This window comes from Brienomyrus brachyistius, unplaced genomic scaffold, assembly GCF_023856365.1.
Source record: "Brienomyrus brachyistius isolate T26 unplaced genomic scaffold, BBRACH_0.4 scaffold27, whole genome shotgun sequence".
Lineage (NCBI taxonomy): Eukaryota > Metazoa > Chordata > Actinopteri > Osteoglossiformes > Mormyridae > Brienomyrus > Brienomyrus brachyistius.
The window spans coordinates 2,240,840-2,267,084 of record NW_026042306.1 but is presented as its reverse complement, the minus strand read 5'-3'; the positions used below and the strand labels follow the sequence as shown (position 1 = coordinate 2,267,084).

Here is a 26,245-nt window from a genome sequence, read left to right as displayed (position 1 = left end):
GCCGGATTAAGCTAGTGCATAAACGTCCAAAGGGGGTCCATCCGGCCATAGCCACGGGTTGTTAGGAGTAGGCACAAGCACCACGGCGTATTTTAAAAGAAGAAACCACCAAAATGTTTTAAAGAAAGAAAGCTTTAGTGTTATTTTTTTAAAAGAAAGAAAAGCAGGCGGAATTTAAACAAGTACAAACATGCCCAAACGAAACAGAAGAGGAAATGAGTTTAAGCAAGCACAAGCAAAACCAATTAACATACAGCACGTCATTTTAAAAGAAGAAAGCACTTAAACTCATATTTAACCAACATGTTAAAAAAAAAGAAGAAAAAACCTTTAGCGGTATTTACCAGTTTTATTTTGTTGTTAGGCTGAAGAAAGCATTTAAACAGCAAGTTTTTAGGAGGAATAACCTTTAATTCCGACGGTAGCTAAAAGGCGAAATGAGCAAGTCACGCAGCTCGGAAATATGCGACCGACCTGTTTGAACAACGCAGCTGAAATAATTATCCGAGACGGCCCCTATCTTGCATGCACACTCACGCAGACACACATTTAAAAATGGCGACACCAACGGGTACACATTGTCGGCCGTCCTGGAACCACCTCTCCACTCTAGGTACAGGTCCCTCCGGGGAGTCCCATGGAAAGAGTTTGGGCTGGTAGCCTAACACACACTGGAATGGGGAGATATGCGTGACGGGACTCACCCGGGAGTTGAGGGCGTACTCTACCCATACCAGGTGGGTGTTTCACTTGGAGGGCTCGGCACGCGAGACATAGAGCCTTAGCCACCTCCTGGTTGGTCCGCTCGGCTAGACTGTTAGACTGGGGATGGTATGCGGACGACAGACTAAGAGAGATGTCGAGCTTACGGCACATCTCCTTGAAGACCCGGGAGTTGAACTGGGGTCCCCGGTCACTGACGATGTCCTCAGGGATTCCGTAGTATCGGAAGAGCTGTTGGATGAGAATGTCGGTGACTTCGGAGGCAGAAGGCAATTTAGGGAGAGTTACGAGTCGGCACATCTTCGAGAATCTATCTACGATCGTAAATATAATGGTTCGTCCGGCGGAGCGTGGGAGATCTGTAATGAAGTCCATGGCCAAGTGGGACCATGGACGGGCGGGGACTGGTAAGGGGTACAGCAGGCCGGTGGGCGCCTGAGGCGGAGTCTTCATACGAGCGCATTCGGGGCAGGACTCCACGTATTCAGTCACCTGCTTCCGCCAGTCGGGCCACCAGTATTTACGAGACACTAGACGTAGTGTGGCGGTGATACCTGGATGTCCGGTTCCCTGTTGAGCGTGGATCCAATTAAGCAGGGCCCCCCGATGCTTCCGTGCGACAAACTGAAGTTCCCGTGGGCAACCTGGAGGGGGAGTCCTCACCTCGTTCTCGCGTTGGATGTCCTCCTCCAGGTCCCAGGAAATGGTAGAAGCAAAGCAGGTAGGGCTGAGGATGGGCTCTGTTCGTTCAGCACTGACGGGGGGGTCGAACTGTCGAGAGAGTGCATCTGCTTTCATGTTCTGGTTTCCCGGGAGGTAACGGACCTGGAACTTGAATCTGGAGAACCACTGGGCCCAGCGAACCTGCTGAGCGGAGAGGCGTTTGGCTGACTGAAGGTACTCGAGATTGCGGTGGTCCGTGAACACCACGAACGGGTGACGGGCCCCCTCCAACCAGTGTCTCCATTCTTCTAGTGCCAGGCGGATGGCAAGCAGCTCCCTTTCACCTACAGGGTAATTATGTTCGGCGGTAGTTAGCTTCTTAGAGTAATACGCACACGGGTGACGTCGTCCGGTTTGGGGATCTCTCTGAAGAAGCACGGCACCTACCCCGGACTCGGAGGCATCCACCTCCACCTCGAAGGGGAGGTCAGGCTGTGGCTGAGCGAGGATGGGGGCGGAGCAGAAGGCTTTCTTGAGCCTTCTGAAGGTGGCTTCTGCCTCTGTGGTCCAGACCCATCGTGAGGCTGTTCGAGTCAAGGAGGTTAGAGGTGCCGCCACCTGGCTAAAATTATGGATAAACCGCCTATAAAAATTAGCGAATCCAAGGAAGCATTGCAGTTCCTTCAGGTTGTGAGGAGGGAGCCAGTTGCGAATCGCGGCTACCTTCTTCTCCTCCATGGCAACGGTTCCTTGTCCAATGAGGTAACCTAGGTATTGAATCTGGGTTTGGTTGAACTCACACTTCTCGAGCTTCGCGTAAAGGCGGTGTTCCTTCAATCTTTGCAGGACCTGTCGGACGTGTCCTTGAACACTTCATTCATGAAGGCCTGAAATATGGAGGGACTATATGGAGGGACTAGACCGTATGGCATCACGAGATACTCGCACTGCCCCTTACTGGTGACAAACAAAGTTTTCCATTCATCCCCCTCCTGGATACGGATAAGGTTATAAGCACTGCGAAGGTTGAGTTTGGAGAAGACGTGTGCCTCTCGCAGCTGCTCTAGGGAGGAGGGAATCAGCGGAAGGGGCTCTCTCTGTTTTACCGTAATGGCATTCAAAGCCCGGTAGTCGATGCAGGGACGCAGCCCTCCGTCCTTCTTCGTTAAGAAGAAACCCGTGGAGTAAGGAGATGTAGATGGTCGGATGATCCCAAAAGATTGATGATCCAAAAAGATTCCTGTTCCTGGAGTGAGATCGGGTACAGTCTCCCTTTAGGGGGCTTAGCACCCTCTATGGTCTCGATCGCGCAGTCACACTCACGGTGGGGCGGTAAGGCGAAAGCTCTGGCCTTACTGAAGATGTCCTTGTAATCCTGGTAAGCCTCCGGGAGCTGGCTGAGGTCCTCTGGTCTGGGGCTCTCGAAGTTGGAGGTCCTGCACGGAACAGTCATACAAGTGGACGCTCTCCTTGCGGTGTCTTGTTTTATGAAATCTGCTTGAAAACTCTGTTGGTTACCTTCCATATTGGAATGTTGAAGATGTTTTTGATGTATGTTGCTAAATACCACTTAGTAGTTCCTACAGCTATTAAATGTAAATAAATAAACTGGGAGCATCTTATTTAAAATAAAACTAACAAAATAAAACTAAATTTTTTTATTCATAAAATCTTATTGATTTTAAATTTATACAAATTTGTCATACAACCGTTTAAGTTACGGCACTTTATCCTTCTGATTAAACAATTGTAGTTAGATACTTTACCCAACACCCCAGACCTGCACCGGGGGCGTTCGGGCCTATGCCAGAGCACCAGAGCTGTGGTGTTTTCTTTAAATTAGAAATATATTATTTTATACTATTTACAAATAAGACAGATTAATAAATAGAGGTAATCAGGATTTCCGCAGGGCATTAGAAAGCATTAAAAGTAATTAAATAAATTTTGCAAAAATTAAGGCCTTAAATGACATTAAAGAGCATTAAATTTGATTCTCAGTAGCATTAAAATTTCTTCTGTAGTTTTCAAGAAAAATACTTATATAAATTTCAAATGTGAATCGCTGTCAAACTGTATTATTGTCATGCCCGGCTCCTGCTGTATCCGATTACTTTGATTAGTCCTGTAATGTTTTAAGTCTTGGTCTTACCTGTTTGCCCTGTCCGTCATTGTGGTTTTGGTGATGTTAGTTGGCGTTTGATGTTTCCCAGTCCGCGCTTCCTTATTAAACCCCCAGTATTTCCCGTACTTGCCCGTCTGCCTGCTCCTTGCACGCCTTACCCGCACGATCGCCTGTCTGCTCAACCCTGATCGTGACAATTATAATATGTACATCGGCGTAAGTTAAACATGCGGAACTATTTCGGTAATTACTTCCTACCAGTTGTCGGAAAAACTGGTAATGTTTGTAAAGAAGCGGCGGGCGCTGGACCGGGAAGAGATAAAGTTTGGACAGAAAATGGGAAAATGCAAATAAAAATGGCTGGAAAACGAGGAATTCAGGGTATGGCTGCAGCCCATTGATGGTCAAGATGGAGAAGGATTTTGCACTATTTGTAAAAAAAAAAAATAAATAAGCTTGGTACAATGGTGTCAATGCCATGAAATCTCACATGCAGTCAGACAGCCACAAATCACTTATAAGAGGCAGACAGCAGTCAACTGTGGCTAGTTACTTTTCCGTAACCAACAACGAAATGTCTATAGCAACTACCGCGACCACCTCAAACAGCACAACTGCAGCTGTAGTGAACACTATCGTCAAAACATCGAGCAATCTTCGAGCGTCATTTGGATGGAGTGCGACACTGCAGGCGGTGGTTCTCTGGTGTCTGAGCAATGCTGTGCAGCACCACTTATACGCATCCAATGAAGGTGTGTCTGAGTTGTTCCAGGCAGTGTTTATGGATTCTGAAATAGCTAAATCTTTCACCTGTGGAAAGGACAAAACTAGGTACATTTTAAAGTTTGGACTTGCCTCACACTTCAAAAACGAACTGATTTCTGCAGCTAACAATGCAGGACCATTTGTACTGATATTTGATGAAAGTTTCAACTAGTCAACATAAAATAAACAACTAAATGCCCATGTTCGATTTTGGGAGGCTGGTGGATCACAGTTCATGGGACATTCAAAGGCTGAAGTTCTGCAGCACTATTTCAAAGTAAGTTTAGTTATAGTTTTTGTTAGTGGAATGTTATTTGGATGATTTAAAGATACGAGATGTGTACATTTAATTGAAGCTTATTGCTTTTAGATGGAGCTTTAAAATATTTCTAAAATCATAAGCAAATTTGCAATCAAACATGGTGTAATTGTTTCAGTTTTTCTTTCTCACATCAAATTGTTTAAATAACATTTTTCTATTCTTAGGATTGTGTGTGCCTACTAGACATGAAGATTCTCCTTTCCATCAGTATGGATGGGCCAAATGTGAACTGGAAGTTTCTTAATAATTTCCAGCAAGAACATGCTGAACTACATGGAGGTTGGCAGTTAATTAATGTTGGAAGTTGTGGATTGCACACGCTTCACAATTCACTCAAGACTGGCTTCTCTACATGGAATATTGAGAAACTGTTGAGAGCAATGCACTTTGTTTTTCACAATGTATCTGCAAAAAGAGAAGATTATACAAAACTTAGAGGCTCATCTCTTTTTCCACTCCCATTCTGTGGACACAGATGGCTGGAAAATCTGCCTGTTGCAGAGAGAGCCTTTGAGTTATGGCCAAAGCTTAAAGAGTAAGTGGAGGCAGTCCATAGAAAAGAGCTACCAAACCCTGGAATCTCCTCTTTTGATACTATTCAAGCAGCAAACGAAGATCCCCTGATTTCAGCCAAACTTCAGTTTTTCATGGCAATCTCCAGAAAGAGAGACAGGGACAAATGCGGTCAACTGAAAAATGTTGAGTCAGAATTGGAATCAAAAGCTAGTGAATTAAGGCACATGCATTAATTGTCTTCTGTGTTAAAACAAAAAAAAAACCCTGTGCAGTTGCTGTAGCATATTCCATAACTAGTAACTTATGTAGCACTTGTTTCTATATTCACTTTGTTTCAGGAATACATTTTTTCTGTATAGTGCCAAATCATAAACTGTATTTACCTCAAGGCACTTTACAATACATTGAGTTTCCAGAGTTTTTTTAAATATACATATCCGTGGATTGGCATGTATGGTTGTTGATGGCATTAAAAATATTAAAAATGGCATTAAAAGGGCATTAAAAAGCATTATATTCGATTTGCTGATTTCTGCAGAAACCCTGGTAATGTGCTTTCTGCCAGGATGGGACTGCTGGTTATCTGCTTCTCACACTCAGGACCAACGGTTAAACGAGATATTACAGTCACTCTGCAGGCACCCTGCAACAATTTGTCAACCGGTGGCCATTTTGTTCCATTGATGCATCCTTCTCATGGGCTTATCGCTCACGACTCCAAAAGCTCTTGCACCGACGCCCCGTTCCCCAAGGCCGCGGACATTAGCTGAGCGACATGTCTAGACATGCAATACGCATAAATCCCCCCTAAAAACAGGATGGCTGTGTTTTACCGATATAAAATAGTGCATTTTGTTTAAAGAATAACCCTTTAACAATACATAACTACTGCTTTTACCATTTAAAATTGCCATACCCTCTTTCCTCTCCAGCTAGAAAAGCTCGACGCGTCCGGTGACCCTGTTAAGATTATTGTTAAAAGTTTTATTATGCCTTAAAACATACTTAAAATATCACATCAATAAATCAATGTAATGTATTTTCTTCTTTTAAAGACTACTGATTCCAATTTGGTGCCATATGCTTTTATCTTGTAGGCCGCAGGATAGCGCCATTTCTACCAGCTATACGTCGGGGTGCGTGTGGGATATTATGCTTAAATTCTCGTTGGCTATATGCTTTATAAAACATTTTATACTTATTTTACACACATTTACTTATTTTATACATATTTAAAAATTCAGAAAACAACTTGCCTCAGCTGTTTTCAATAAAAAATAGTGGTTTGTGGGGATCTACACACGAACGTGACATGGAGAGAGAGCGAGTCATTTTAACAAGGATTGCCTGCGTTATTCCTTGATTCTTGTTGTTGAAATGCTTAGGATGTTTTATTTTAAATAACACATTGACCGAAAAAGAGTTTCATTACTTAAAAAACGTTATGGTGAATTTAATGGGCAACATGTGTACCCGATGGTGCCGCCATTTTTAAATGTGTGTCTGCGTGAGTGTGCATGCAAGATAGGGGCCGTCTCGGATAATTATTTCAGCTGCGTTGTTCAAACAGGTCGGTCGCATATGTCCAAGCTGCGGGACTCGCTCATTTCGAAATTAAAGGTTATTCCTCCTAAAAGCTTGCTGTTTAAATGCTTTCTTAAACCTAACAACGAAATAAAACACTAGCAAATACCACTAAAGGATTTCTTCTTCTTCTTTTACCATGTTGGTTAAACTCATTATATTTAAGTGCTTTCTTCTTTTAAAATGAATCGGAACTTACGGGTTTTCGGCCACTTGGTCGGTGAATCAAACGAATGCTGAGTTTGCTTAAACTCAGTATTTACTCTTCTGTTTCATTCGGGCATGTTTGTACTTGTTTAAATTCTGCCTGCTTTTCTTTCTTTTTAAAAAATAATGCTAAAGTTTTTCTTTTTTAAAATATTTTGCTTTCTTCTTTTAAAATACGCTGTGGCGTTTGTGCCTACTCCTAACAACCAATGGCTATGGCCTCACTGGACGTTTATGCACACGCTTGCATTCATCCCACCATATGTTTTATTATTCCTTAAAAACGTAATTAAAAATAACACAAATAAATACATGTAATGTAATTTTATTCTATTAAAGTTTAACGGCAACCCTTATCTCCCAAACCATATTGCCCCCTATTGGCAACATGTACTGTAGCATAAGCATGTATGATATATGGAGACAAACCCTCAACCAATCAGAATAAGGGATACTCCCGCTTATGATATCAGAAGTGGAGCCAAATTTAAGCTCCACCCATTGGGCCAACTAATATTTTTTTAATGTGAACAGTATTCATGAAATTGTGGGCACTTGTACACAGTGTGCACAAAGTGATGTCAGGTGGAAGTCCGGTGGAAGACCTAGGGGCACTGAGACTTAGGAGCCTTATGACCTGGGGAAAAAAGCTCCTCTTTGACCTTTCAGTTCTGGTTATAAGGCTGCGGAACCATTTACCTGATACCACTAAAGGACAAAACAGAGTTATTGGGGTGGGATGGGTTCTTGATTTTTGTTCCTCTGGTTCTACAGCGGCTGGTGTAAATGCAATGCAATTTTATTTATATAGCGCATTATCACAACATTACATTGTCTCAATGCGCTTTACATTTCTGCCACGTAAAGACCCCCCAGTGAGTAAGCCAAAGGCAACGGTGGCAAGGGAAAAACTCCCTAAGAGGAAGAAACCTTGGGAGGAACCAGACCCAAAGGGGGGGCCCATCCTCCTGGGGCCGGCAGAAGAGTCAAACAAAACAAGATTATATAATTTAAGCTAATACAGGGGTTGAAATTTCAGTCTCGATGCAGGGGCAGACCGGTGCAGGCACGGGGTGCTTAATGCATGATGGCAAGATCAACAGTGGCACAGCAGCAGGGGAGGAAGGAGAGGCATCCGTGAGCCAAGGGCAGGCAGGCTGGAGGGTAGTTGCCAGAAGTGGAGGTAGTGGTCTTGCAGGCAGCAGAAGCATAAATTCCTCGATGTTATGGTTCTCCAGGCAGCACACCCCAGAAGGGGTGGGGGAGGAAGTAAGAAAATAGTGTATTAGCCAGAGTCTAGGAAACTAGAGGCAGTGCAAGCAAAATGATTGAGTGCAATTCCGGCAGATCTGGCCCCGGCAGATCTGGCTATAGCAGCATGAGAAAGAGGGAGAGACAGGCGGGAACACAGGCATGGGGACTCCCTGAACATCAGCACTCTAGTGTAAGGCTAGAGTGACAGCACTGACGCATCAGTTTATCCAAAGCCAAGGACACCGATCCCCACCCAGCTCTTCACCTCATACTGTTAGTCTAACTGGGAGTGACCGACTAGCTGGAACTAGAACTAGGTTTCCTATACGCTAAACTATACAAGTGCATTTTTAATATAGACTTGAATAGTGAGAGTGTGCCTGAATCCCTCACATCCGCCGGGAGACCATTCCACAGCTGCGGAGCTCTGTAAGAGAATGCTCTGCAGCCTGCCGTAGTCCTGTCTACTCTAGGAACTAATAGATATCCTGCTCCTTGTGATCGAAGCAGGCAAGAAGGGTTGTAAGGGACCAGAAGATCATTAAGATATTGTGGTGCAAGGCCATTCAGAGCTTTGTAGGTTAATAGCAGTATTTAGTAGTCAATCCTAGATTTGACAGGTAGCCAGTGCAGGGAGGACAGTATAGGGCTAATGTGATAAAATTTTTTAGTTTTTGTGAGAACTCTGGCTGCTGCATTTTGTACTAACTGAAGTTTATGTAGGGATCCAGATGGACAACCTGAAAGGAGGGCATTACAGTAGTCCAATCTGGAAGATATAAAGGCATGTATTAGTTTCTCTGCATCTTGAAAGGAAAGCATCTTCCGAAGCTTGGCTATGTTCCGTAGATGGTAGAATACTGTACTGGTAATGCCATTTATGTGAGCACTGAAGCAGAGGTCGGAGTCTACCAGGACACCAAGATCTCTGACCACTGTTTTAAACGGAGTAGGGAGGCCGCTAGGGTTGGGGTTTACAAACTTATTACGAGCATCCTTAGGACCGATTAAAAGAACCTCAGTTTTTTCTGTATTTAACATGAGGAAATTCCTTGCCATCCAACAACGAATGTCTAGCAGACAGTCGGCTAAAGAAGAGAGCTGGGATGCATCGCTAGGTTTGACAGATAGATACAATTGTGTATCATCAGCATAACAATGAATATTAATACCGTAATTTCTAATAATGTTACCAAGTGGTAGCATATATAGATTGAACAGTAGTGGGCCCAACACTGATCCCTGTGGGACACCATATCTTACTTTAGTGGCTTTGGATGACTCATTGTTTACATGGACAAACTGGTAACGATCAATTAAATAGGAACGAAACCACAGGAGTGCTGTCCCTTTAATGCCAATCAATGTTTCCAGCCGGTCCAGAAGGATATTATGGTCTACAGTATCGAATGCTGCAGTTAGATCCAGTAAGAATAATAGCGATATACAGCCACGGTCGGAAGCCATAAGCAAGTCGTTCATGACTTTGACTAAGGCCATTTCTGTGCTATGATTGGGTCTGAAACCAGACTGATATAGTTCGTTAGCATTATTTTTTTGAAGAAAGGAAGACAGCTGGCGAGCAACAACTTTCTCCAGAATTTTAGAAATGAAGGGAAGATTTGAGATGGGTCTATAGTGTCCTAAGTCACTAGGTTCAAGATTTGGCTTCTTTAGGATAGGTCTAATAACAGCCATTTTAAAAGATATAGGAACATATCCAAGCCTAAGAGATGAGTTTAACAAGTTTAACAATGTAGTGCTAATCAGTGGTGCGATTTCCTTAACTAGACTGGTGGGTATTGGGTCTACAAGGCTAGTACTGGGTTTGCCAGAGGAAATTAACTTAAGGAGTTCTGTCCGCACTACAGGAGAGAAACATTCAAAGGTGTTATCATTAGTACTAATAGCACTAGCACTAACAGAAGATTGGTGGTTGTGTGCAGCTGTGGGCGTGCTAGTGATGGTATGTCTAATAGTACTTATTTTATTATTAAAAAACGCAATAAAGTCATCACTCCTAAGAGCTTCTGGGACTTGTGAGTTTAACATTGAAGGATTCTTTGTTAACCTAGATACAGATTCAAACAGGAATTTAGGATTGGTTTTGTTCTCTTCTATTAGTTTAGAGAGATACACAGACCTAGCAGTCACTAGTGCTTGTCTATACTTAGACAGGCTCTCTTTCCAGGCAGATCTAAAAACTTCTAGTTTTGTTGACCGCCATTTGCGTTCTAGCTTGCGTGAAGCTTGTTTAAGTTCCCGTGTACGGTCAGAGTACCAGGGGGCAGGTTTCTTATCTCTATGTTTTATTTTCTTGAGTGGCGCTACATGATCAAGAGTGGTACGAAATGATTCCACCATGTTCACGGTTACCTGTTCAAGTTCATTTACACTTGACGCTTCAGAGGAAAGGTTGAAGGACTGTGGGAGCTGATCGAGAAAAGTTGCGGCGGATAATGAGGCTATGAAACGTCTAGTATTGTACCTCTGACCTGGGGCCTTAGGGGGGTTATGTTGTATTTGAAATGTTAAAAGGTAATGATCCGAAAGTAGAGGATTCTGAGGGATAATTGATATGTGTTCTACCATGACACCATGACTAAGGATCAAGTCCAGGGTGTGGTTACAGGCATGAGTCGGCCCAGTTACATTCTGATGTACACCGGCAGAGTCAAGAATGGTAGTAAATGCTTTTGTTAATGGATCACTATCATTTTCCATATGAATATTAAAATCACCAACAATCACGGCCTTGTCGGTAGTAACCACCAAGTTTGTTAGGAAATCTGCAAATTCCTTAAGAAAATTGCTATAGGGGCCAGGCGGTCTATACACAATAGCAATGATGATTGGAGGTGTAGAACTACACTTAGATATGCTAGCAAGACTAAGAATAATAATTTCAAACGTGCTAAAGCTATAACCACTATTTTCATGCACTCCTAGGTCGGTCTTAAATATTGCAGCAACCCCGCCACCTTTGCGATTGGGTCGAGGATTATGCTTATAGCTATATTCAGCTGGAGTGGATTCATTTAGTGCCAAGAACTCGCTTGGTTTAAGCCAAGTCTCAGTAAGACATAGGGCACCAAGATTAAAATCAGTAATGATTTCATTTACGAGCAATGTCTTAGGAGCCAGCGATCTAATGTTCAGGAGTCCAAGTTTTAGGTTTACATTACACCTACTATCCAGAAGTGAATTAGGTCTAATTTCTCTAAGGTTTTTAAGACATGCACTACGGTGGAATGAACCCCCACGATTAAAACCGCGGGGAACAGACACAGTCTCAATAATATGAACCCTGGGTGACAACTTTAAGCGACTAGCAGGCGGTCGGTTAAGCCGGTTTGCCTGCCGCCTTGGCTTGGCTCTGGTTAGTCAGCGATCTGCCCTAAGACTATGAGCTATGCTTTTTGACAGGAGATCGGCGCCAACCCATGAGGGGTGAATACCGTCCCTCTTCAAAAGCCAAGGCCTACCCCAGAACGTCCGCCAATGGTCTATATAACCCACACCATTTATCGAGCACCATTCCGACAGCCAGCGATGCAGCGACGATAATCTGCTGTACATTTCGTCGCCACGTCTAGCAGGGATGGGGCCAGAGCATGTTACTGACGCGGACATCTTCTTCGCAAGGCTGCACACCTTTATGAAATTTGCTTTAGTGATCTCGGGGCGGCATGGTGGTGCAGTGGTTAGCACTGTCGCCTCACACCTCTGGGACCCGGGTTCGAGTCTCCGCCTGGGTCACATGTGTGCGGAGTTTGCATGTTCTCCCCATGTCGTCGTGGGGTTTCCTCCGGGTACTCCGGTTTCCCCCCACAGTCCAAAAACATGCTGAGGCTAATTGGAGTTGCTGACTTGCCCATAGGTGTGCATGTGTGAGTGAATGGTGTGTGAGTGTGCCCTGTGATGGGCTGGCCCCCCATCCTTGGTTGTTCCCTGCCTCGTGCCCATTGATTCCGGGATAGGCTCCGGACCCCCCGCGACCCAATAGGATAAGCGGTTTGGAAAATGGATGGATGGATGGATGGCTTTAGTGATCTCCGATTGCCTCAATCGGACATCATTAGTGCCGACGTGGATAACAATATGCGAATACTTACATTTACTCTTAGCCAGCACTTTTAAGTTTGATAAGATGTTGGTCGCTCTGGCACCAGGGAGACAATTAACTACGGCCGCTGGAGTCGCTACTCTCACGTTTCTTAACATAGAATCGCCGATTACCAGAGCACTTTCAACAGGCGGCTCAGTGGGTGTTTCACTGAGTGGGGAGAACCTGTTGGAAACGTGAATGGGTGAATGGTGCCGGTGTGAGTCCTGTTTGGACTTACGGCTATGCCGCCGGGTCGTCACCCACTCGCCTTGCTGCGAAGGCCCTGCTGCCGGAGCGGGGGGAGACTGGCTCACTATAGCGGACATATCCGGAGCCGCTAACACTGCGTCAATAAAACTCTCACTCTCCTGAATCTCCCGTAACGTCCGGATATGTCCCTCTAAGTCTGCGATCTTCTCCGTCAGCCTGGCAACTAGCTGACACTTATCGCAGACAAACGTACCACTAATGACGGGAGAAGAATAACTAAACATACTGCACTCGGAGCAAACGACAGGAGCCATAGTGATATACTTACGCTTAGAGGGGAAAAACTCCGGGGGCGGAGGTGAGTAATCCATCGTGGTTTGGAAGATTATCAGGAGACTACTAAGCTTGCCAAGATTTTTCTGATTGCTTAATTCTAAATGTCTTGTAGGGAGGGCAAGGCAGATCTGGTACAGCGCTGAGCTGCTCTAACCACCCTCTGCAGGGCTTTCTGGTCCTGGACAGAGCAGTTATCGAACCATAATGTAATACTACAGCAGCCTAGTAGAAGGCCTTTAGGACTGCAGGAGAGACATTAAACTTCCTCAACTGCCCCAGATGGTAGAGCTGCTGCCTTGCTGACCAGAGCACGTGTGTGTGGACCAGGTGAGGTCCCGCTGTAAATGGATGCTGAAGTACTTGAAAATGTTCACCCTCTCCACTATAGCACCGTTGATGTAGACAGGTGGGTAAGAGCCCTTCTGCCTCCTCTAGTCCACAATCAGTTCCTTTGATGACATTCAGTTGGAGGTTCTTATCCTGGCACCACTTTTCCTGGTTCTCCACTTACTTAAAGTAGGCTGACTCATCATTGTTGGAGATGAGGCTGAGCACTAATGTGTCATTTGCAAATTTAACAAAGGAATTTGAGCTGAGTGTGGCTACACAGTCGTAGGTGCAGAGGGTGTACAGCAGTGGGTTTAAAACGCAGCCTTGTGGAGCTCCCATGTTGAGGGTGATTGCACTAGATACATAGTTGCCTATGCTCTCCACCTGGGGTCTTCCTGTAAGGAAATCCAGAATCTATCCGCTCAGTTGGTCACTTAGTCACAGATACCTCAGCTACAGTAGGTGAACAGTCTGAGAGGGACTATGGTGTTGAATGCTGAGCTGTGATCTATAAACAACATTCTCACATAATCCCTCCTCTTTCCATCCTCATGAGTGAGGGTAGTATGTAGGACATGAGAAATGGTGTCCTCGGTGTATCTGTTGGTGCGGTAGGCGGACTGGTGTAACTGTCCACAGGAAATTGCATGTTTGTGTGTTGTACTATTTTTACACATTGGACCACACACACAGATTTGTAAGTATCTTGGGATTCTTCATTCATTTCTATGTGGAAAACTCTAATCCCAACATGACAACATTTTAACACCTACCCAGCCCTATCCCTGACCATAAGAAACCAAACAAATATGAGACTGTTGATATTTTTAGCTTTTGGATTGCATTCACATATCTTTTTGAGGACCTGAAAAACTTGACTAACTTGGACATTGAATGGGTGTTTTTTCCAGTTTGTACCTTGACTAATATCTTGGAACTCGACCATTCCTGCTAAAACTTGTATGGGTCGAGATGTGTTCACCTCTATCAATTCAGACCTTGAATGGGCTTGGTGGAGAAAAATCTATCCTCAACTCTACTGAAAAGTCGGAACACAGCAAAAAAACAGACCTGCTGAAACTTGTACAGATACCTTTTGTTTGTGTGCTTTATCAAGCGTGTATTAGTTTTATATTGATCGTCAGTGCTTTTTTTACCACTAGTTAAGTAGGTAAATAGATTTAAACAGGCAATTATTTGGTGGTCTGGAAAGGATTAAATTCATTTACATTATTGCTTATACCATTTTTTTACTAATTTCTGAGTCTTTATAGGAATTTTCAGTCACTGTCACTTTTCCCCTTTGCTTCCTGTTGGTAATTCAATACACTTCCTTTGATAAATTGTCAGTAAGTGGTCTGTTCTGCACGAGGAACCTTAAAGTAACAAGAAAACACATTTTCCTAATATCATGAATTCATTTATTTACCCCATTAAGTAACAGCAAAAAAAATCTCTTTATATCAGGCAATCAATAAGACGTAAACATCAAAAATGACAGCACTTCATTTATTTTAAAGAAACCTATTACTATTGTAAATATTTTCTATTTTGAAACTTAATGATTTACAAAAGATTAGTAAAATATGTAAACATATTTTGTATATATATTCTTGTAAATACACACAATCTAACATTTTAAGAACATTTTGTACATCAGGAGAAAGAAGAATACTATTGAGAGAAAAACATGCACAATGAAAGCAGCTTTAATACAAATACAGTAGATGTAAATCATACACGAAAATGATATTAAATTAATATTTCTATGGGATGTTTATAATAATATGGAACAAAACTCAAAGAAACAAAAGAGGTAAGCATTCACATGTAGGGCTCCAATTTTAAGTAGTGGTCATATGTGGGAGGGGGCAACTATTTAAGCTGACTGTAAACAACAGACAGAGGAAAAACAAAACACAAATAGATAAAGGAACGCAGGCAATCACCCAACCTGAAATTTACTGACGCATTCAATTATTTTCAATGTTTTCCGTAGCCACTACAACTGAATTAGGGAACACTCACTTCTCAGTGAGAACACCATTGAGGAAAAGAGAGATAATCACAGACTGTAGATTGCTTTTAGCCCATTGCACTACACAGGCTTGTCATCACCAAAGAAGCTGTCAATACAACTGAGCATGAATAATGGCTTATAGATTCTGACAAATATGGTCAAAATACAATCTATCAAATGTGATAATAGATCACAAATTTGCCTATAATGCTTGCAGTTGCAGAGGTCACATGTTGTACTGTACAGTAGCAACACAATATAAGGCTAGCAGTCCATTTCACAGCTTCACAAACATCACAGAAATAAACAGCATCTTTTAATCATGTAAATATATGTAATAGAACTTTAAGTCAAAATGGGAGCTCCTAACTATTCAATTAACTAATATTTGACACCAATTTTACTTTACACACAATTATTTGTAAAAGAAATGTGTTCAACGTATTGACCTTTTTATCATTATTTAACATAAATAGTCCTTGAGATGGTTTGGTAAAGCAAGACGATTGTCGTCACAGTATGTCTTTACACATACTAAAGACATTAAGTTGTAAGCTATGTAAACCACTGGGATGAAAAACGTTTCTGCTAAGCCAACACTTTTATAAAGTGTTTCCCAGGCATTTATAAATGTGACATTCCCAGGCTTTTTGGGCATGAGTCTATTCTGCAATTATGGATCACTCTTAACAAAGGAAAAACTTCTTGTCTTCCATTTTAATAAAAACTGTACAGTATAATGTACAACAATCAGTTGATTAAAAATGTCTGTCCATGACATAAAAACTAATTGAAAGGCAGATTTTTTTTGCAGACCATTTCGTGTTGCAACAAGGTTTAGTTGCAAATCTAGTATATATTTTTTAGTCTTGCACAAGCATCACCCATGCCACTAAAATAGTATCAGAATATGATAATGTACATGGTGCCATTTGTAAAGCTGTGCTTGTAAAATGATTCCCTTGATTTGTACGGCTTCTTGATAAATCATACATGCACTCACAGGCTCCTCACAGGTCAGGGAAGCAGCTTTATACATGGACCTGAGCAGATAACCCTGAGTCCACAACTTGTCTATGGCAGCTTATATCCATTGAAGTCAACAATCACGACTTATCAATGGTTCTCTTATGTTCACATATAATAATCTTATTAAAATTTTAATCTGTGAAAGATTTATGCTTTATGTTTACAAAATTTATTGATAAAACAGACATAATCACTTAAAAATCATCAAATTCAGAGAATGCCTCATTATTTTATATTCAAATAATGTCTTATTATTGCATCAGTGTTGCCATAAGAAACTAAACATATACCCATAGCTACCTCCCACGCACAGAGCCAATGAGGCATATCCGCTACTGCAGTGTAATGGCCAGGTGTGTGGTTATCTAGACAGCAGCTGTTCCACTAAAATGCCACCACAAAAATGACATGCAAACCTATTTGCTGATGCCAAAAAATTCTGGTAACTAAGAAGCATGTTCATTGCACAGTGCCGCTAAACTGTGTGTAAATCAAAACTAATGAATAGCAAGCTTTTTTAGGCAATGTAATGGAGAAATACTTCATGTATAAAACAAATTAACTGCACAGTATGACACTGCAACTAAAACATACTCAAACAACATAGCTAAAATATACTCAAACATTATTTGTACATGTAGCTATCATTGACATAATTAATTTGTGCAAAATGTCAATATATTAGCATAATTTCTACAGAGTTTTCGCTAATGATACCCATCACTGACAGATTTCCCAACATAACCATCCATAGAATATTGCCATCCATTTGTTCTATGTTATCATTTTTTTGGAGAAATGATCACACTGATTTCATTATGTAAGGCTGCATGACCAACATAACTCAAATAGCTTTATTTTACAGCAGGATGAAGAGTCTTTAAACAAAAGCACTTAAATCTGTGGTAGTTCCTCTGTTGCATTTGACAGAATGGTGCTAGTTTTTTTTAATTTGTATAGCAGTTTTCACGAACTAAACATGTAAAAGCAACAGGGTAGCTGGTCATGTTTTGATGTCTGATAAGATGAGCTACCATAAATAGATCATTAAATATTAAATGTATATATTTACATCTTCTTGTAATAAATATTAATGGTCATCCATTTTCCTGCGATTATCATGAATTTCACATGGCAAGTGCCTGGGAACAGGCTACCAAGGAACCCAATTGGGCTCCACCTGAACTCACTATGTGCAGCCATACTAAGGCCTCACCATCCACATGATGAATGATGGGAGTCATTGTGGTGTTTTTTGGGTGGTAAGTACGAGAGGGGAGGATGCAGACAGACCAGGCCTTGGCAATAGACACTGGCTTTGGGAAAGTGGAATATTACCTCTGGAGGGTGAAGGGTATCAGCTAGTCCACCTTCCATCTACACATAGCATGGGTTCTAGAACAAAACCTCTCAATTACAGATGGAGTCCCAGCTATTTTAGAGTTCCCCATATTGAAAGTCCTATAGAAAGTATGGCAATAAATAAAAATTACAGGAGTCAGTAGCCATCCTGGAAAAACTAGGTAAGGTGCTTGAATGTGGGGAATAATAGCGTTACTTGGAGGGTGTGACTGAGAAGAGTGGTCTCCTCAACCGTTTAGGTGACTTCTGACTAAGCAATGGGTTGTCTATAACAAACAACAAGTTCCAAGAATAGGATGCTCAAACAAATTTGCCAACCCATTCTTATGTGGTCCAGATTCAATTCATTATATGGATGATGATAATGGTCATTTTTAAGTGATGTATGACATCTGTTAACTATCTTCAGGAAAATGGTGAAAAGGTGAGATGAGGTTAAGCAAACCTTACAAAATGCATTATATCACTATCAGAATGTTTTCATATTCATCAGGGAATGTATTTGCTGACCTTATTTCTATAGAACATATCTACTGAATTATGTCTGGAGTCCTTTTTTTCTCTGAGTATTGATTATGCAGGTCAGGTTAAGATGGCAGTTATAACTAAACAGGTTGCTGCATTACCTGCCAACAACATTAACAAAACCATTATGCTTTTCAGCACCGTAAGCAGTAAATTTAGGGTATCACAATAATTTACTATCATCATTAATTTATGGTCTATAAATATGTATTTAAAGCATCGCACTCAATAAGCCATTTCAAAAAAGAACAAAATATATCCCAATGAATCCTTTGTAATAAGCTGGCAGCAGAGTTTAGTTTGAAGAAATGAAGAGTGGTAAAAGTGAATGTTTGTGTTTCCTCACCAATGCTTTCATTTATGCAATACTGCCTGCGGCTTAAGTTTCTATCAGGAAGAAAGTCTTTGCTAAATACAGATATTCACCATCATCTGTAATCATCTTATCCTTCTCTGCCGAGCCACTTAATGAGGCTGTGACTCCAGTCTTTGCCTTCCCCTTCTCTGCTAGGTGGTTGTCACTGCACTATTTCTGTCCCTATTTCTCTCTCTCTCCTTTGCCTTTTTCTACCCACTTCTTAGATCTATTTTACTTAGATTTACAAATATTGGTTTTCTGTCTTCACATTACTGTATTTAAATTGTATTTATTTTGAAAATTAAATTCAAACTGCATACGGATACGGAATTTCTGTTAGATAATTCTAGAATGCTATCTTACAGCTTTTTAGCCCTCTAAATAAATATCCAATAATTACTGAAGTAACCCAAGTATAATACTCAAGGCAAAACATCTAAAAGATTCCAAATCTTCAGTTTGTCACTAAAATGATTTCTTCATCTGTATTATACTCATAATTTTAGAATGTCAAACCACATACCCACATAGATATTGACCGTATTGTAACTCAAAGTATATGACACTCCCAGTTGCATCTAGAAAAGGTTATGCTGGTCCTGCCCCCTTCTCCTGTCCCCCTGATTTCCCTGACAGAGAACATAGAAGGCTACTGATATCCTTTATCTTCCGTACAACATAAGTTCTCTTTATAAAATGTGTCCAGAAGAGACAATATACGTATTTTCAGTTGGCTCTGAACACAAGTTAAAATCTAAAACTGAAGGCAGAATATCCTGTGAATCCATGAGTGTCTGGATTACTTATAAATAAAACATTAAACCAATAAATATTCAAGAAGATCTAAGAAAAAAACATTAAAATTGGCTCGATTCCCAAAAACAGACACTGTACATTTAACCCTGTGATGGAAAAAGAAGTTTTAAATAAGCTCTACAATGCCCATATTCAACCGGAATTCTGGATGAGTCTACCTTGGTTCTATTACGACGGTGCCAAAAGACTTTTCCTTCTTCCCACTCTGGATTAGCTCATATCAATAGTGTTGAAGACCCACTCTGTGAACTTTTTGAGCTTAGCTGAGGCCGTCTGGGATTCTTGCAGCAGACGCTGGTTTTCTTGACGTAGACTTTGGATCTGGGTCTGCAACATCATCTTTTCTTCCCTCTCCTGAAAACATTAAGATGAGTAAGTAACACCTATATGATCCACTTATGGACAGGGTTCGATATTGAGATTCCAAATTAAAAATGATTAAAAAAATTTCAAGAACTGGGAAATCAATAAAATGTAAATCACAGTTCTACTTGTCAAGTCCTTCTTGCACTTATCGAGTCCTTCTTGTAAGTGAACTATAGGGTTAATGCACGATGACATTTTCTTTTTTTTTGCCCAGCAACCACCCCTCCCCCTTTGGAGGACAACTTTATTTTTAATGACAGTTTCAGTTACAAAACTTTAGAGAAGCTGTACCTCACCCACCCACATACTCATGACATGATTCCCCCCTCAGCACAACACATAAAACAAAACTTTTGACAATAAATAATAACATTAAACAGGAAAGGAGAGAGAAGAGAGAGACTTGACAAGACGTACACAGACACACAAATGGACAGACAGACGGACAGACAAATAAGGTGTCTGTATATTTGTATCAGCTAAATAAATAAATAAATAAATAAGTAGATGATGTGTGGGAATGTTGGGAATTAATTAGATTAGTTAGTTAATAGTTTTAAGATGGAATGTAATGTACAGTATGTGTTTGTTGGGAGTTCACAAGCAAGTCTAGAGGGGTGATAAAAGAACCCAGGAATTCTTGGAAATGTGGAAGTTGATGCTGTAATGTTATTTTTTCCATTAATTAATGTGAGAAGACTTTTTGCCAAAAATGTTGAGTTGGGGGATACGACCAGATGGAGTGCAAATACTTATCTACAGTTTTTAAAGTACAATGTGAACAAATATCACTCTCTAAATCCCATGTTGTGCATTTTGTGCTGGGTGATGTGTACTCTGTGGAACACCTTATACTGTATAAGTTGAACATTAGTGTTATTAGTCATTGTGAAGGTGTTCTGACAGATTTGGAGCCAGAATTCATTATCAGGAGTGAATGACGGATCTTTTTCCCACGCTTCAATTGGAATGGGAATCATTGAATTTGCCATAGATATTAGTTTATATAATTTTGAGATTTTTTATTCTGATTTGTTATTTTGAGTATTTCTTCTACTAATTGGGATGGCTGCAGATTGTATCACGATCGCCGATGAGGCGGGTGAGTGCACGGGCAGGCAAGCAGGCAAGGAGCAGGCAGACAGGCGGAATTCGGGGAAAGACAGGGATTTAATGAAGGATTGAGATGGGCAGGACAGAACACTAGTACAAACTTCTACTGACATCAATGACGTACCAAGAACTAAGGCAAGACATGGACTCAAATAGACAAGACAGAGCAAAATAACAAGGTACAGTTGGATACGATCGGGGAAGCACACATGGATAATCAGGGGGGCGTGGCACACACGAGGATCGTACGAGCCAGGCGTGACAGATTGTCATGCCAGGCTCATCCGATCCTCGTGTGTGCCACACCCCCTGATTATCCACGTCTGCTTCCCTAATCTTGCCCAGCTGTGTCCGATTATTTTCGCCCAGTCTTGTCTATTTCAGTCCATGTCTTGCCTTAGTTTTTGTCCGTCATTGATGTTGGTTAGCGTTAGTCGATGTCTCCTAGCTGGTTATCTTACCTTCCTTTAATAAATCCCCGTCTTTCCCCGTATTTCGCCTCCTTGCCTGCTTCCTGCCCACTTGCCTGCCCGTTCGCTTACCCGTATTACCTGCTTGCCCGGCAAAACTCTGACAGAATGACGGACCTCACGACGGAAGCATCTTCCGTGACCGAAGAGGAGTACCTCGGTCTCGTAGGTCAGGTGCTGTTCTAGGTCGCCCAGCCCGGCATCCAGGAAAATCCCAGGACGTGGGAGCTCGTGAGCCAGAGCCGGGACATTCTGGAGGGGCTGTGCCTCGAGGAGGATGCGCACCTCGCGGAGGAGGTGTGCGAAAACTTCCGGCAGCTGGCCCAGCGCAGGACGGAGCGGTGGGTCGCGCCGCGAGTCGCGGGGACTGTCCTCCCGCTGTCCGCCCTGTCGGACAGTGCGCAGCCTCCCTCCCTGACCATGACCCGAAGGCGAAAGAAGCGGAGAAAGCAGGCAATCGCCCCGACGATCGCCCTGGGAGCGTGCATGGTTGTCCCTGCTTCGCTTCCTACTGGTGATCGGAAGTGCTTCCCGGAGGTCACCACCGCTGCTAAGCTGCCTGCACGGACGGCTCCCCTCGAGCGGAATTTCTTCCGGCCAGCATGGCTGGCCAATAAGGGGGCCAGCGAGGTGAGAGACTCCATCCCCTGTGGTAAAGGGACCACGCCTGTCTCGCCTGCGTCTGTTCTGCCAGTCCCACTGCCTGCAGCAGCTACACCCGAGGCGCTGCCTTCACCTCTGCCTGCTACAGTCGCTACCGTTGTGGATCAATTCTTCACCCTCCAGGGACTTTACTGGAGGGTGATGGAGGAACCGGCCACACAGGGTTCCCCGGAGGGGGACCAGCTCTCCGCCCAGCTGTGGCGTGACTTCGCCGTGTTCTCTTCCGCCTCTCCTCGGGGCGGCTTGGAGAGATTAGCAGAGGGCCTGGGGAGGCTGCTCTAGCTATGGAGCCTGAGCTGGAGGTCCCTGCGCCCAAGCAGCCGCCACTGATGGCAGCTCCTGCGCCCAAGCAGCCGCCTCTGCCGGCAGCTCCTGCGCCCGAGGCACTCCCTCTGCCACTGCCTGTGACTGTAACCCCTGTGACTCCTGTCCTTGACCCCACTCCAGTCCCTCCAGCTCCTGTCCCTCCTGCCCCAGTCCCCGAGGATGTCCCGGACAGTCCGACCACCGCTCCTCCCTCCTTGGAGGTGGAGGAGCTTGAATGGGACCCCTCGGGGACCCTTCTGGTGATGTCCTTGCCCTCGCCCCGGCGAGGTCGACCCCGCATGTCTGGGTCCCGTACGGGGAGAGGACACAGGCGCAGGGTTAGGGTCCCACCCGCCCTGCCCCCTGGCTCGCCCTCGCTCGCCTTGGCTAGGGCTCGGGGGGCGCCTACGGGTCCGGGGACTCCAGGTTGGCGGTCGCCTGTAGGTCCCCCTCCGAAGCCTCATCACCCTACCTCGGTCCCGCCTCCAACTCCTTGTCGGTCGAGTGCGGGTTCCCCTGCTACGGCTCCTCCATCGCCTACGGGTCCCCCCACTCCGGCTCGTCGGAAGACGTTGCCTAGGCCGGCTATGGCTTTGCTGTCGCCTGTTGCAGCTTCCCCTCCCTCCTTGCCTTCACCAGTTCCCCCTCCGGCTCCCTCAGCGCCTTCTTTGGTGCTCCCTCCGACTCCCTCCTTGTCCCCTTCGCCTGTCCCTCGCCCTGCCTCCTCAGTCCCTCTGAGGTCCCCTCCTGCTCCGGCCTCCCGGTTGCCTGCGGCCCCTCCAGCTGCTTCCCGTCGCTGCTGGGGCTCCCTCGGGCTCCCCTTTATTCCCCCTCCTTCTCTCCTTGGCCTCCTGTCTCTGCCCCTCCTTTTTTGCTCCTCGTCCCTTTGTTCCTCCCGTCCCTGCTCCTCGTTCCCCAGTGTCCCATCCATTCACTCCTGGCCCTTTCGTCCCGCCTGTTCCCTCCGTGTCTCCCTTCCTGATCTGTCTGTCCGCGTTTCCCATCCTGTGTCAGGTCTTGTCGTGGCTTTTGCCCCTGTGCCAGTTTTGTCTGTCTGTTTTGTTCCCTGTGCCCCGTTGATGGTTTTCTTCTTGTTTTCCAGGTCCCGTATCCCTCGTCCTGTCCGTCGCCTCCCCTGAGTTCTGTCTCGCTAATTGTAATGTGGGGTGGGTGGTACGCTTCTTTTGGGGCAGGCTGGTGTAGAACCCCTGTCTTCTTCAGGCTGACTTCCAGTCTGAAGAGCTGTGCTGCCTCTGCGAAGCACGACGTTACGCGTTGCAGTGCAGTCTCTGTGTGGGCTACAAGGGCGGCATCATCGGCAAAGAGTAGCTCCCGAATAAGTTGCTCTAGGGTTTTGGTGTGGGCCTGTAGGTGCCGCAAGTTGAATAAGCTGCTGTCGGTGCGGTATAGTATATAGATGCCAACTTCATTTCCGAAGCCATCTGTGGCCCGCTGTAGCATCATGCTGAAGATGATGGTGAAGAGAGTTGGCGCGAGGACACAGCCTTGCTTCACTCCGTTGAGGATCGGGAAGGGCTCTGAGAGGTCGTTGTTGTTTCTGACCTGGCCACGCTGATCCTCATGCAACTGCATGACCATGTTAAGGAACTTTGGGGGACAGCCTAGTCGTTCCATGATCTGCCATAGGCCTTTCCTGCTCACGGTGTCAAATGCCTTAGTCAGATCGACAAAGGTGATGTACAGTCCCTTGTTCTGTTCACGGTATTTTTCTTGTAGTTGACGGAGCACGAAGACCAAGTCTGTGGTACCTCTGTTGGCTCTGAAGCCGCACTGGCTCTCAGGGAGGTGGTATTCTGCAACAGCAGGTATCAGCCTGTTGAGAAGGACTCTTGCTAGGATTTTACCTGCAATGGAAAGGAGGGTTATCCCCCTGTAGTTGGAGCAGTCAGACTTTTCTCCTTTATGCTTATAAAGGGGGATGATGACTGCATCTCGTCATGCGGTAATTTTCCATGTTCCCAACAGCATACTAAGAGTTCATGAAGTTTGGAGTGCAGTGTTGTACCTCCGTGCTTCCAAATTTCTGGCGGGATGCCATCGGCGCCTGCAGCCTTGCCACTCTTCAGTTGATCTATGGCTTTGATGGTTTGAGGGTTGGCGCCAAATCCAGCTTTTCTTTCAAAGGCTGTTGCTGGATCCACTGGATCACAGGGTTGTCGACAATGCGATCGGTGCTGAACAGAGTTTGGAAATATTCCGCCCAGCGGTTCATGATGGACACCTTGTCCGTGAGGAGTGTCTGGCCATCAGTGCTGCGCAAAGGACTCACTACTTGGTGGGAAGGGCCGTAGATTGCCTTTAGAGCTGCATAGAAGCCCCTGTAATCACCAGTATCGGCGCAAAGCTGAGTTTTCTTGGCAAGGTTGCTCCACCATTCGTTCTGGATGACTCGCAGCTTGCGCTGGAGGTTGCTACAAGTGGAGCGGAAGGCTGGATGGTTGTGCAAGGTGTGCCTGGTGGGCAGCTCTCTTCTGCGCCAGGAGCCATTTGACTTCCTGGTCATTTTCATCAAACCAGTCTCTGTTCTTCTTTGTAGAGAATCCTAAGACCTCTTCAGAGGACTGCAGGATGGTGGTTTTCAGTCTCGCCCAGAGCGTTTCAGGACAGGAATCCGTGATGCAGTCTGGGGCTTCCAACTTCAACTGGAGGTTGGATTGGAGGTCAGCTCTTACTGCAGCTGACTTTAGGCTGCCAATCTGGAGTTTCTTTTTCAGAGGACCTCCTCGTTTAGGCTTGGGCTTGAAGTGAAGGTTGAGCTTGCATCGCACAAGGCGGTGGTCTGTATGACACTCCGCACTGGGCATCACTCGGGTGTGCAAAACGTCTCCATGGTCACGCTGCCGCACTAGGACATAGTCTATGAGGTGCCAATGTTTAGACCGAGGATGCATCCATGTTGCTTTGTGCCTGTCCTTCTGCTGAAAAATCGTGTTGGTGATGGTGAGTTGCAGCTCAGCGCAGAACTCTAGCAGGAGATGCCCGTTGTCGTTGCAGTTTCCAACGCCATGCGTCCCGAGAACACCTTTCCAGGCTCCTGCATCTCGACCCACTCTGGCGTTGAAGTCGCCAAGGATAGCAACCTTGTCGTCTGCAGGGATGCTCCGTACTAGGTTGTGTAGTTCTGTATAGAACTTGTCTTTGTCTGCAGGATCCGCCTGAAGAGTCGGGGCATACAGGCTGAAGAGGATGACATATTGCTTCCTCCTCAGTGGCAAGCACATGGAGATGATGCGGTCAGAGTGTCCTATTAGTAGGTTCTCCAGCTTTGAGGCTATGGTATTCTTGATCATGAAGCCAACACCCGACAAGCGTCGTTCTGACTGTGGCTTGCCTGACCAGTAAAGGGTGTAGCCTGCGCCCTCTTCTTTGAGACTGCCTGTGCCCGGGAATAGGACTTCGCTGAGAGCAGCAATGTCTATGTTTAGGCGGGAGAGCTCATATGAGACTAAAGCAGAGCGACGTTGAGGACGGTTGCTGTCTGTGGAATCTAGCATGGTCCTGATGTTCCAGCATGCTAGTTTGATTCTAGTATCACCTTTAGAGGCAGGTGTAGAGCCATTTTTCTTTGCTGTTGTTTTTGTTTTTCGACAGCTTAGGTAGATGCCCGTTGGCCGCGGCTGGCCAACCGGGTGGTATGAAGATGAGCTTTGTTTAGGCCACCTTTTCTAGGCCTGTCTCTATGTGGAGCAAGCAGCGCTGTCCCTAAAGAGGGCTGCTTAGTCGTTCAGGGTCCTGCCGGGTGATGTTGTCATCTTCGGGTCAACAGTCAGACGACCAGTGTCCTGAACCGCCTGCATGCAGGATTGGGACTGCGGCTTCCAGTGGCATCTTCCACCTGCTGTTTTTGCCCCTTTCCCATCGCTGCAGGGCTTTCGAGAATTTGGTTGGGGAGGACGTGGACTTTCCCCTTGAGCCTACGCAAAGGCTTTTTAAGGTGAGAAATGGTGCGTGCAATACCGTTCCCACCCTTTACACCCGCGGTTCATCTGCCATGGCCTAGCAAGCTAGGACGGTGATAGTAAGGTCCGCAGGTTGTAGGTTTTACATCGGACT

At 44.6% G+C, this 26,245-nt stretch overlaps 1 protein-coding gene across 4 annotated transcripts in view; it reads right to left on the bottom strand.

The window, feature by feature from the left end:
- Positions 1-14,808: 14,808 nt before the first annotated feature.
- LOC125720948 (signal-induced proliferation-associated 1-like protein 1) overlaps positions 14,809-26,245 on the bottom strand; it is a 145,550-nt gene continuing 134,113 nt past the window's right edge. For all 4 annotated transcript variants that reach the window (XM_048996854.1, XM_048996857.1, XM_048996855.1 and 1 more), the window contains one exon: positions 14,809-19,607. In XM_048996854.1, the coding sequence (XP_048852811.1) occupies positions 19,464-19,607 (144 nt within the window). In that variant the 3' untranslated portion in view covers positions 14,809-19,463. The remainder of the gene's footprint in view (positions 19,608-26,245) is intronic.